This window comes from Arachis ipaensis, chromosome B6 (genome assembly GCF_059453495.1).
Source record: "Arachis ipaensis isolate K30076 ecotype BB chromosome B6, ASM5945349v1, whole genome shotgun sequence".
In the NCBI taxonomy this organism is placed as follows: domain Eukaryota; kingdom Viridiplantae; phylum Streptophyta; class Magnoliopsida; order Fabales; family Fabaceae; genus Arachis; species Arachis ipaensis.
In genome coordinates this window covers 10846483-10861078 of record NC_142441.1, presented here as the reverse complement: position 1 = coordinate 10861078, position 14596 = coordinate 10846483, and the positions used below count along the sequence as shown (strand labels likewise).

Sequence of the window (14596 nt, the reverse complement as noted above, 5' to 3'; positions counted from 1 at the left end):
TATGCAGAAATAATGCTGCCAATACTGTGTTGCGGCAGTGTTTGTCCGTCACAGTGGACAAATGTCATTCATGAAATTCAACCAACTCAAATCTACACATGTAAATGTTTTTGAGCAATCTACACTAGAGAATTTGTCCTTTTTTTATTGTCCTTATATGAACGCCTGTATTCTTTTCTCATTGAAAAAATTTAAAAGATAATACAACGGCTTCGCTGTTTTGGCGGGCAAACTTGGCTTATAATTGAGAAACTTTTGTTGTTTTGTGTGTATGGTTACGGGACAGAAGACGCTGCAAACTTGTTTCATCATATTTGGTACAAAGGAGTTTAGTTACTATTTGAATAGCATGTTTGGTGCACAGGAGTCACGTGTTTGTTGAGAGTAACAATGTATTTTGTATTGATTTATGGAAAAATCTAGAAGCAGTAACTTTATTAAATTCTGGTCAGCATATAATCAATAAAAAAAAAAGTGAATAATCTTATTTTATTTGATAAAATCTCACACTATTAAAAATATTATTAATTATTACTTAATAACTATAAATTACAACAATTGCTGCCATCTAATATTTCTCTTCATTTAATTCTTAAATAATGACCATACAATTTCCAACAGCCAGGCATTGATAGAAGGCCATATATTTTTATATTTATATTGTTAATTAAATAAATTTATTTTAAAATATATTATTATATTGTATTATGTATTAATTTTACATTATCTAAGTTATAAAAGTGTCTCTCTTGATTGAATTATATTTAAATAAGTTATATATTTAAATAAGTTGTATATTTATTTTTTTTAAGGCTCTTTTGAGAGTAAAAATTTAAGAGATGCATTCTTAATTTAGCCAATTAAAATATCTTTTTTAAATTATTATGTCATAGTAAAATTGGTGACCCAAACCATCTTGCCCGAGGCATTATTAAAAATTAAAACCTTATGACAAAATGACAATACCGGAGGATACATTGCAATTGCACTAAAAAAAATACATTATATCATTTTTTTTGGACGAGACATTTTTGAATTACAGTTTGTAAACGAAAATTTGCATAAAATTGATTTTACAAAATTAATTTTGATAAAAAATAGTTTTGTGTTAACGTTGATTTGTGTTTAATAATCCTTATATCAAAATAGATTATAATAAAATAAATATTATTTGAAATATACTACTCAAAATTACTTTTAAATAAAAAATTACTAAAAGAGACATCAATTTAAATAATTTTTTTATATACATGCAAAATCAGAACACTAACAAAAATAATATAAAAATATTTAACATATAAATAAAATAAATACAATAAAAAATAAAAATATGAAAAAGAATAATAAATTTTATAATGTCAAACAAAAACAAATATTCTATAATTTTTTAATACTGTCAGTACTCTTTAATTTAGTATTATTTTAAACTATAAATTTTTATTTCGGAAGGCTGCAATGCTAACTCGTATGTTCCGAGCTTTTCCTTTCAACTTGCGTAGGTGTGGACAATGAAGAAGAAGAGAGGGGGGAGTGTACCTGCAAAGACACTCCAATGCTTAAGTCAGTATGAGATTCAAGTCGGAAGTGTGTGAAAAAGATACTTTTACCTTGCTTTTATATGATCGGTTCTTCATCAGTAACGGAGGATTGATAACCAACGACATATATCATATAAACAAAAAAAACAATAAAAATAAATAGAGTATATACCCATTTTGGTCCTTAAAGAATTTCAGACCAGACATTTTAGTCCCTAACTAATATTAATAACTCGATTGGTCCCTAATAATTAATTCCATCAGTCACTTTGGTCTTTGGCTCTGTCAACTCTAACGGAAGACAAAATGGTCCCTAAAAACTATAACATGGGATAAAATGATCCCTAACAACTCTAACAAGGGACAAAATGATTCCTAACCCCCTTTATTCGAAAATGACACTGTTCTTCCCCAATTTTTATCATATCTCGCATAACTCTAACATTCATACTCTACTTCTTCACCTTCACAGTTTTCTTTTCCATCTTTTCCTTCCTCCTCTTTAGCTCCAAGATTAAGCCATGGTATAATTGTCACACATGTCGCACCTACCTCAACATGTCATAGACCACACACTTCCTAAATCTTTGTGACTGGTACATCCACCTCCTCTGCACTTCACCCACCAAAAGCATCCACTTCCATGTCTTCGATAACATCACCTTCAACCCCGACAACGTCCACAACATCCTCAAAATCAAGTTCCACAACTACTCCAAGGGCACGCCTTTCTTCACTCTCCGGCAAGAAATATAGATTGTTGGACATTAGGACATCATGAGAAGATTCTCCTTTGACATCATATGCAAATTATCATTTGAAATAGACACCGAGTGCTTCATTCCTTCTTTTCCAGAGTCCAAGTTGACAGACAATTTCGACCTCGCATCCAAGCTATTAGTACAATGAGCAATGTCGCCGTTGTCGCTCATATGAAAACTGAAGCGATTACTGAACATTGGTTCAGATAAAAAGCTGAAGGAAGCGATCGGAGTGGTAGACAATGTGGTCATGGAGATGATAGGGCAGAGGAGGATGGAGATGGCAACGACGACGATGGGCCTTAACAAATCAGACTTGCTGTCTAGATTCATGGGATCCATTGAAGACCACAACTAGTTGAGAGACATAGGCATTAGTTTCCTAAGTATGAATTGGTTGAGAATAAGTTGATGATTTTTTTTCTTGTGAACATTAAATTTATAGAGTGTGCATTGTGTAGTTTGAAGTTACAGTGTTAGACTGTTAGTGTTATGCGAGATATAATGGAAATTGGGAGAGAACAATGTCACCAAGCTAGTGTGTTCATTTGAAAATTTATGTGCTAATTATTCTATATATTATATACATACACAACTAAATTATTTTATATTTATTTAATTTAATTTTTGTTTTATACTCATTTTTTTTAATTCTTTAGAATTTATAGAATTATTAAAATAAGTATCAAATATTTTAATATTTACATTTACATATTAAAATGTTAGTAAAGATATTTATTTTAAATTTTTTAGAGTATTGAGTTAGTAGATCTTCGAAGATTTCGACTTAAGACTAATTAGTAGGGACATCTAAGCATCACCACTAAATTTCACATGAAAAATTAATAGAGGGACGTAATGTGTTCATCGTTTACTATTTTGAAGGACTAAATTAATATTTTATTTTTTTTTCAAGGGCTAATTAATTTGAAGTAAAAAATTTTAAGGATAGACCTAATTGTCACTTTATTCAATTTTTTTCTATTTTATATTTTTTATTTACGTACGACCGGTTTTATCAGTTCAACCAGTAACCCACCGGTTAAATCAGTAATCCAATAACCTGATCGGTTCGATCACCAATTCGGTTCTAACAACTATGCTATAACCAACCACGGTTTATGAAGGATTTTTTAAACTCATAAATCCTTGTAAACTGCCACGGTTTATGAAGAGAGGAATATATATATGAGTCGAGATTGAAGCTACTCAAGAGATCATTATCAAGGAAGCTGCTCAATAAATATACTCTTATTATTTTAATTTTTTAATTTAAATAAACATATTTGTATTATTTTAAATAAAATTTAAAATTAATATTAGTAAGTTTATTTAAAATTTTAAATTTTAATATTTTAAATAAACATATTCTTATTATTTTAAAATTTTGTTAAATTTAAATCAACGTACTCATATTATTTTAAATAAGTATATTCTTTTAATTTGAAAATAATACGAATGTATTTAAATAAAAAAAATTAACCACTGATTTTTTAAAAGTCGAATAAATATAATTAATCATATAAGTACAAAATAATACGAATACAATTTTACGAATAAATATAATTAACCACTGGTATTTTTAATATCATTCAAGAGGGTACTTCTTCTGGCTGTAATACGGGCAACAAAGGTTCTTGCAAATCTGAGTTTACGGGAAACAGATTACACTGTGCATACTGCGCCATCAACTGGTCCACAAGCACCAAACTTACCATGGCCTCTACCACGGGTACAGCTGCAACAACAGTCCAAGCAATGATTTCATACAATACATTTTCCACTCATGGATGTGCAGGCAAACAACATATGTTTATATTTTGTAATTGAAGATAACAAAGACACATGAAAATGTTTCATCACATAACGAACTATCTGATCTTAGTTTCAGTTAATTCTAATGTACTCTCCTAGCAATTTAAATGAATTAATATATAAAGCATAATCTCTTTCCAAGAAGAAGAAACAAGGAAGGCAAAAGGCCGAGTTTCTAACCTCTTGGGACAACACAAGGATCATGACGACCACGAACTCTCAGAATCGTTTCTTTTTTATCTCGAGTCACCGTATTTTGCTCCTTCTGCACAAGCATAACACCATGTTCACTTCAGATAAAATACTTAAGTAAACACAGTCAAATTGTCACGAAAAAGACTGCCTGATCAGCTAAACATCTAGTGAACATATATATGGCAGGAAATTAAATGAGCTGGTCTTTTTATACCTTTCATTTTATCTTTGACAAAATTCACACAAGAACTCATTTTCATTGTTCAATGCCAGTAGTTCTACAATTTAAAATTGACAAATCATGCGTGACCAGGAAAACAAAAGCCCTTTGCTCCTCAACTTCCACTTAAAAGATGACTTTTGTTGAGTAATGAATATGGCATCTGTCCTCACGAAAGTGGTTAAGTAAACTACCTCAATTACTGATTAACCTTCCCGCAAAAATGAGAGAGAGAGAGGGAGAGAATGTACTTACAGCAATAGTTGATGTCGGCTTGAAAGCTATTCTCATGTTTATGATTTCTCCATTGGAAATTCCACCCTGATTATCAATACAGACAATAGTAAGTAAAATATTTATAGACACATAACCATCATACTGCATATCTAGAGACAGCTAATTAGTAATAATAGAATGGAAATTGATACCTGTATCCCACCAGAACGATTTGTTCTTGTCCTTGTCCTTCCATGTTCATCAATATAGAACTCATCATTGTGTTCACTCCCAGTCAAAAAGGTACCTGTAATGATTTCATCAAGCCATCATCAGACAAAGTAATTGAAGAAAATAGCATTTTTAAAACAATTCTGCTATAGTCAGGTCATATCGTAACACAGGCAATCAGAGTTAATAAACATAAGCAATCCAAATACCTGCAAACCCACTACCAAATTGAAAGCCCTTGGTTGCAGGCAATGACATAGCAGCTTTAGCCAGTTCAGCTTCAAGTTTGTCAAATACTGGTGAACCAATCCCCTGATATATAATAGATTCAATTATACTCTTAGGCGGAAAGATATATTGAACATCAAATAATACAGCACTAAAATAAGTTAAAGCAGTCTTCCTTCTGTTCTGCGTGCTAATTATTAAAGTACCAATAGCAGGATCAGACGAGCACTCTTAACATTGATGGGCTACAAATTTAACCATGGATACATGCTACACGTGAAAGCAAGCTCTTAAAACTCCCAAGGATGACTTGAGCACAGCTTGTTTGAGTTCAACTAAGGCCTAGTTTCCAGTGTTTTCTAGATTTTATAGAATATTCAAGTCATGCCTTCATTAGATTAATTTTATAATCAACAACCATTCAACAATGAGAGTTTTGGACTCTTGAAACGCCATGCCCCTTGTATTCTTGCAATTCAATGTTAAATCCAGAAATTCTCTTCAGTGTTTGTTATTACTAGTACTATTATTATCCATGGGTATCAACTACCAAATACCTTACACTCGCCCATAAAACCCTTGTGTTATTATATATTTAATCAATTTTACAAGTTTACTTGTACCCTAAATTGTAACTGCTAACTTGCTCAGTAATTTTATGCTGACAGACAAAGGTAGAAAACTTACACGTGGACAGTTCCTCACTATGCATGTCACAACACCACCAACAGAATCACCTCTAACTCGGACAGCATCAATAGCAGCTATCATCTTCTCTGCATATTCAGGGTCAGGACATCGAACAATGTTGCTCTCGATCTGGAAAGTTTCCAAAGAATATATGCCAGAGCAAGATTTCAGCTTCAGAATTGCAATAATATAAGAGAGTAATAACCAATTATGAAAGCAAGTTAGAGAGAATATCCACCAATTTGGCACATTATGGCATTGGCCTTTTTATCTACGAATACCATTTTTATTTTCCTAACACAAAATTGGAAAGAAAAGTATAGACATGATATGCAAAGACAGTCCATTAGATGAGGGTTGAGAAGATGTCAACCTGATAAGTTAGTACCATTTAAAAATATTGAAGTTAAAACAAATAGTCATCTTCAATTCTCCATGTATAGGATACATTAAATCTCCTTCAAACATTTTTGTTTGACTTAATACTTCAGACAAATTTACAAAAGGCACCAATAAACATATATAAATGTGATATTCACTTTAGTACCTGATCAAGTGTCACAGTCTCATTATCAATTAAGTCCTCTGGCAGAACAACCTTGTGAACTTGAGACACATATGCAAGAATCTGAAAAGTAAGAGACCTTTAGCAAAGGATATCCTAAAGGAATTGGCATATAAAAACATGATACATGCACATAAATATACCCCAACTATGAATAGACATATATAAATAATTGATGTTGGACAACTTCGCTTATGTCTTTACTGTGTAAAGTTCCATGTTTCTTTTCTTGTTTTAGAGGATGTCTTATCCTCTCCCTTGTTGTACTTTCCTCTTTTCTCGTTTTAAAACTTTTTGCCTATCAAGAAGAAGAAAATATGTACTCTCTGCATGTATTTTCAAAGGTGGGAACTGATAGAAGAATAACAGAAAACATAACATACAATGAAAAAAGGGGGAGAATTAGATTCGAAATATTTTTATCCCGTATTAATATCTATTGATACAATTTTACAGTTTCTTCAAAGAATAAGCAGTGGACCGCTAAAAAAGGGACAAAAACTCCATTGGTGTAAAACAGGCAGAAAACTCTAGCCTAGACCACAAGACAAGTACACACCTCAGTTCCTGCAAAATCCTTAAGGATTTTTTTAGCAACAGCACCAGAAGCAACCCTTCCAATGGTTTCTCTTGCAGAAGATCTACCACCCCCCTTAAAAATAAGAGCCCTGATGCATAAGTTTAATGCCTGTCTGATTAAAAGAAAATGCCAAACTAATGAAATCATAAAAATTGATACCTGAACTGATCTGATACCATACTTCATGTCATAGGTTGCATCAGCATGGGAAGGCCTATAACCCGATGACAACTCACTATAGTCCTGAAACCCAGAAAATGTAATGAACAAAGCTATAAGCATTACAGAATCATCTAAAGAATACCAAATATGAACTTGTGAGTCGTCATAAATCATAATCAATTATTATTATCAAGACTCCGAACTACAAGTTATTACTTCATCTAATCAATTGCCAAATAAGGACGATAGATTTACCAAAAGATTATGACAGGAACGAGGCTATTGGACGTTGAATCAGTTAGGAGTTAGTAGTCAAGAGTTAGTAAAGAAGTTAGGGAGATTAACACTTAGTAGGAAGGGAATAGGAGCGCCGAGAGGCCTCTCCAGCACAAATATGTCATCTAAGAAAACACCCATCTAACGTCAGTCTTAGCACGACCAATTCAAAGTTAGTCCCCAAACATATATGGCTGGTTTTAAGTGCAAGGTTCTGAAGAATATATAGTTTATCATCTTTGATTAACACCCCCTCCCCCCACCACAAAAAAAAAAAAACACACACGTGCAACGAAAAGAAAAAGAAAAAACAGGGGGGGGGGGGAGAAGAATCTTCCTTTAGTTCAACATTATAACAGCACGTTTAGAATAACAATAAGTGTTGGTTGTTTTTTATTGACTCTTTTGTACATGAATATAAGCTATAGCATTAGATACTCACACGTCCTCTTTGATCAGTACTAGGTACAAATACATGGATTGGAGTTCCAGTAGTAAGTCCTGCAATTAACAAATTATACTTCAGTGTTTCATTTTTTTTGCAATAAACATACAGCTTCCCAACAAATATATAGAAGAAATATTAACCTTCGAAGACTCCTGAAAATATTTTACACGTATCAGTCTCGTCTCTAGGAGTTGTAATTTTGCTTTGGCCTGGCCTCCTATACACAAGAACTGCACAATGTTACTCTTTAGAGACATTTTGTAATGCATAAGAAACAACCATTTCCCATCATTCATAGTTACAACAATGAAAAGCTATCTTAAAATATATTCATCTGTTACACTATACAGTACCTTCTGTCAAGATCAACTTGCACGTCAGACTCGGAGAGAGGGATGCGAGGAGGACACCCATCAATGACACAACCAACACCTCTCCCATGAGACTCTCCATATGTTGTCACACGGAAGTGATTTCCATAGGTACTTCCAGCCGCCCGTATCTCTGTAATTCACCAATGACTTCAGAAACTCAAACCAGTGTCCATCTCAATATCATTAACTATGAACTCTTAAATGCATAACTGACATTATATTACAAACCAACCATTTCCTTTAATTTCATTATCATTTAAGAAACACTCAGAACTAATGTTGTCGGAAGTTAAAGTCAAGACCAAGTTAGCAGCATTTGAACTAAGTATACATCATCTAGGAAGCTTAAAATTTAAAATCCTAATAGGTAGAAAGTTTCAGGGAAAAAATAAATAAATCAAATTAAGAATCAATTTCACATAAGATGAAACATGTGTGTATGCCCCCTCCGAGGAGTTCTTACATGAACTAAACAAAATCACCTATTACAATGAGTACATTACAATGAATTACATGCTATATCGAAGTTAAAACGTTAAAATACAGCAACTGATTCAGTATTCAAAATCATTAAGCTGGGAAAATTGCATTCATGAAAGCAAATAAATAAACACAATAGAGAACACGTATTTGAAAGAATAAACAGGGAGCAGATTGCAGTAGCTGATGATCTGAAAGTCAGCGAACAATAATAATTGGAAGAGAAATTTATATATTATGATGCAATGAAGAGAAAAAAGAGATGGAAGGAGAGAGTGAACTGACGGAAGCTTTTGGGAATGCGAGGGCGGAGGGAGACTTGAACGTAAGCGGAGGATTGGGATCGGAGGTTGGAATTGGGAGAGATGGAACCGCCGAGGAATGGCTTCGAAGAGAGACAGGTAGACGAAGAAGCCATTGAAATAAAACAGGTCGAAGAAGAAGAAAAATGATGAATTAATATTTGAATTGAAATGAGTAACAACTAACAAGGACTTAACGATGGAGCCATGAGGTTTGGGCGTTAATTGGGTAACCTTATATAATAAAAAAAAATATTAGGTATATATGAATAAAAAAGGTAAGGTATAAAAATAATATTCACTTGGCTTAAATAACACATATAGATTAAAATCTGACAAAAAAAATTATAAATATACAATCGATCAATTTATTTATAAGATTCAGGATTTAATATAGAATCATGGAATAGTTATGGTCATAAACATGCTAATTTGCCAATGAGTAATAGCTCAAATGGCATAAACTCCCCATACTCATCTAAGAGGTTGCGGATTCGAGTCTTCATATCTTTGGTAAAAAAAAAAATAAAATAAAATAAACATGCTAATTTATGTGAATGGAATTGCAGAAATAAAAATCAAATTCTACATGTTAAAATTTCTTGTTTTTGGGTCGGAGTTCCATATAAATTAATTACCCATGTAAATAATAACATTCTAGGTCAACATAATGACATCTTTTTATGGGTATAAATGATAATAAATATATAAAATTACAAACTATGATTTATTTTAACGATTAATAACAAAGTTTGATTGACATTGTGCTTGTGCATTATAGAACACAATGAGTAATTATTTAAAATATTATTTATTCTCTTAATATTTTAAAAAATAAAAATTTAAATATATTATTTTTAAAATTATTAAAAACATTTAATACTTTCTTATTTAAAAATTAAGATGAAGATTTAAGATTTTCAAATTTTTTTCTTGACTGTATCATATATCAATTGTGATATAAAGATAAGTACGTTAACAAAGCTGAAATGCATTCATAAATTACATAAATAAAAGAATAAAATAGAAAAAAAATTATTAATTATACACATAAACTTTTGTACTGTATGACTTAAAGTAGAATTAGTTAGTAACTTAAAATTAAAAAATAAAATACAATAATAAACATGTAAAACACTTAAAATAATAAAACTGTTTAAAATTTTTTACTATTATTATAATTTACCCTATTTTTTGTTGTTGTTACCTAAAGTATTTTATTTTGTCATTGTATATAACATTCAAAATCTTATATAATTTGAAAGTGTATTATAAATTTATAATTAATTTTAGAGGGACAATTATAAATAAAATATATATTATCTTCAACCATTTTATAAAACCAAGAAGCATATTTTTTTTCACAAAGATCATAAACAACTCCAAAAACACAACTTCTACAATACATTATCACCACGATTTGACACGGTATGGATCCAATGAGTATAAACTCTTCAAACCAACTCGAATTCAGAACCAGCATAGTTTTTCACTGCCTCAAAGAGTTGAGATCTACTCATAGTGCAATAATTTTCCCAAAGAAAGTAGAGAAAATGCAATTAATCAAATAAGAACGAAAAATACTTATATCATTATTATAAGATAAAGGTGAATTACTAGTAATTAATCCTATTTTTCCATTTTCCTGAGTACAATTCAGGTCTCAGGATATAACGTGATCAAAGAGGATAAAACCATAAAAAATTACCTCTATTGCTATTCAAGCAAATCGCAAGGCAATGAAAATTACAGATAATCAAGGGGTATAAACAGGATATTAAAGAGAAATCATAAGCACGATGCTCACTAATGAAAATATTTTGATAACTAAGAATTTGTCTTGGTGGTAGTCAAAATTATAAACAAAATAAATATTGACAAAAATATTTATCCATAAAACAGATGACATCCACATATTCCACAGACTTGGCCTGGAAAATAAAAAGTTTAAAATTTCCCATCATAACCTAATGAAACCCAAAATAAAATATCATCCATCATAACTCTTACATTACCATAAAGACTATAAGAATAAAAGAGAGACAATATAGTCAATGCAATTACCACTCATCATTGAAGATATATTCAATCATCTTACCTGAGCATCACTTCCGGGATAAGATTAACCAAGATGCACACAATAAAGCTGAAATGGGTTGTTAAAAAAAAGACCCAATTTTAGAAGAGGAAAGACCCAAAAAGGCAAAAGTCGAGAATTAAAACTCACTACCTTGAAGAGTGATGAATATAGTAGATATAGTTTGAGGAATTGAACAAAAAAAATTAATAGAAACACAATAGAGTGGATACAAACCTCCACAGTAGCTGCAGAAAGATCTTCTCTTACCTTAGTTCCTAAATTATTCTGAAATTACAGAAGCCAGGACATCAAAAACCAAAGGAAAAACAACCAATTCATGCTGCATTACTTAGAAATCTCACTTGCTCTTATTGGATGCAAAATTGAAGATAAGAAGAAAACAGGTTAAGACCTTTTGGCAAAGGACAATTAGAATCCTGTTCTGGATTTTCTGCATCAATGGAGAAAGACGCCTCTCCACAACAACAACAACAACAACAATTGTACAGACATTTACATCAGATCAAATAGTAAGGAACACACACAACTCATCATCGCAAACCATTACGAATCAATTGGAAAAAGAAAAAAGAAATACCCCTAGGTGGGAGCGCGTCTCTTGAGAGTAATCTGGTGCTGCAGTGCTGCTAACCGATATGAAGACACAATTTAAATAAATAAAAATAATATTAAAAAAAAAAAAAAACAAAGAGTAGTATGAGTAGGGATATTAAAATCTTACCTTTGAGCTGGTTGGGAAGTCTGTTGCAAAATGCCCAGAAATGGCTATAGTTGTAGCAGCTTCCGCTGGCACAAACGCCGCCGAACCTGCCTCTGCATCTGCCTCCTCCCTGGTTGCAATCCTTGACCCATTCCACCACGGCTGTAGCATGCACCACCGTCATCAAATCCTCCACCTTATCCACCACCACGACGAACTCTACCGCGACCACTGGGACCCATGTTGCCTTAGACTCCTCGACCAGCCGCCGTCGCCACCCATCCACCTTCGTAACCCCTACCACCACCGCTGTTGTCCCTTCCACCGCGACGACTCCCCTCAAGGTTGGAGCCATCAGGTACAGTGACATCAACTGCCTTGAAACTCTATCATCTCCCCCTTCAAGTTAGATTAGGAACAAGAAGTGAAGAAGAAAAAAGGATCGAAAAATAGGATAGGATCGGATAAGTTTTTTTTTTTTTTAAATGAAAATAATTTTATGTTTAAATATTTTATAAGAATTTTTTGTTAATTTATCAGTTATATTTAAATATAATTATATAAAAATATTATTTTATTTATTTATTATGTAAAAATATTTTTTAAAAATTTTAAAAAAATAAAAATTTATATTTTTAATATTTTGATTTTTGTTTTCATTATTAAAAATTTGTCCAATGTTAAAAAATAAAAAATTTAATAAAAAAATTATTTTTTTATCAAGGTCTTAAATACTAAAGGTGTATTTATTATAGTTTTTTAAAAGGTTTGATATTTTGTTTGGCTAATTTTTCTCTTTATAAATGCTCTATAAAAGCAGAAGAGATTTTGATCACAAAACCACATTTATAAGAAGCAAAAATTTTTAACTTCTGCGTTGTACTAACTGACTTTTAGCCATTGATATTTAGCATTTATCTTTTTTACCAATTTTATCCGTTATACATATTATATTATTTATAGAATTCTTATTGTTTTTCTTTATATAAACTCTTTTTTTATTATTTATTATTTATATTTTTTTATTAATTTTTTATTTGATATTATATATTTTTATAATAATAATTTTTATACATTATATTTATTATTATTTTTTTATAATATAATTTATTAATCCTATTAGATAAAATAAATTAAATAAAAAAATTAATTATAAATAATAATAATAAATTATAACATATTAAAAAAATACTAAAAGTACTAAAAATATACTATATAAAAATATATAAATAAAAAATATAAAAAAAATTAAATATATATAAAAAATAATTATAACTTAATGTCATGTCTTTTTTAATAATTATTTATTTAAAAATAATTTTAATTAATATTATTTAAATAATATTTATTTTATCAAAATTAATTTTAATATAAAATTATTAAACATAAATTATATTAACATAAATTTATTTCTACTCAAAATCAATTTTATAAAATTAATTTTATTGAAACTGAGACTTGAAATACAACAGAACGGGGTTGGCGGTGGTGTTACTAAATAACCAATTAGTATAAACCAATAACAATAAACTATTAGTTGGACTATATATAAATCTCAAAAACTATTTAAAATTAATTTTAAACATATATAAAATATAATAAAAAAATATTTAAAATTAATAAAAATATTAAAAATATTAAAATTTTTATTTTTTATTAATATTTAAAAATATAAATTAAAATATATCATTAAATTAATAAATTAAAAAAATTGAATTAATGACTAAAAATAATAATAAATAATAATAAAATTTAATGACTGATATCATATTAATAAGGGCAAAAAACCATATTAAGCCACATGCAGAAAAGTTTAACCAAAATACGCCAAACAGAAATTTGTTTCAGCAATAAGCCAGGAGGCATTTTTATATAAATCGAACCAACAAGGTTCGAACTCTATTAGCAAGTAATTCGAACCACATTGGTTCGAACTACCACTAAAAAAATGTGAATAATTCGAACCGGTCAGGTTCGAACCAGGAGAGCATGTAATTCGAACCGGTTGAGTTCGAATTATGTGGAGATTAGTCAAGTGTAATAAATCGAACCAGGCTGGTTCGAATTATGGGAAGAGAGGTCGACTGAAGTAATTCGAACCAAGCTGGTTCGAATTACATGTACCTGGTTCGAACCAAAGAGTGGCTGATTGTTATAATTCGAACCAGCCTGGTTCGAATTACATGTATCATGGTTCGAACCAGGTTAGTTCGAATTAGTAGGAGTCAGAGCTCTATATAAACGCTGTAAACGTGATTTGCTCTCATTAGAGGACTTAAGATGGCTAGCGAAGAGGAGAGTTTTGCTGTTTTGGTACACCACAGAGGGTCCATCAAGAGGAAAACTCGGTCCGGAGTGAAGTTCACAGATAAGAATCCTCTCTATATTGTGGTGAATCGAACGACAAGCTATGATGACCTGGTTAGAGCTGTGCTGATGAAACTTGGCCTGGAAGGTGCGAAGCGGATTAAGAAGTTTTTCTATCGCATTCCAGTCACGATCCTGCACGATACGGTGAAGTATGATTGTCTCACGATTGGTAGTGATGAGGACCTCCAAGTCATGTTTCTTTGTCGGAGGCAGTTTCCGGAGGTCCGCACACCAGAGTTGCTGGCAAAGCTGGTTGATGTGGTATCCAGCTCAGGCGGTTCGAACCGGAATACCGCCAATGTAGCCAATGCAGCTGGCTCCAGTTCGATGGCTGCTGTGGCTTC

General features: G+C 31.2%; 1 protein-coding gene across 1 annotated transcript; it reads right to left on the bottom strand.

Annotated features, from left to right (window-relative positions):
• Window positions 1–3836: 3836 nt before the first annotated feature.
• On the bottom strand, window positions 3837–12344 carry LOC107646036 (chorismate synthase, chloroplastic). The gene is made up of 16 exons (XM_088489748.1): window positions 11949–12344; window positions 11574–11636; window positions 11429–11446; window positions 9065–9164; window positions 8279–8429; window positions 8066–8142; window positions 7920–7978; window positions 7199–7282; window positions 7019–7111; window positions 6442–6522; window positions 5892–6023; window positions 5186–5288; window positions 4958–5052; window positions 4785–4850; window positions 4295–4379; window positions 3837–4037 (listed from the first exon to the last, which is right to left on the bottom strand). Exons 1-16 carry the CDS (start codon window positions 12051–12053, stop codon window positions 3892–3894), a joined length of 1458 nt encoding a protein of 485 aa, XP_088345874.1. The 5' UTR covers window positions 12054–12344; the 3' UTR covers window positions 3837–3891.
• Window positions 12345–14596: the final 2252 nt, after the last annotated feature.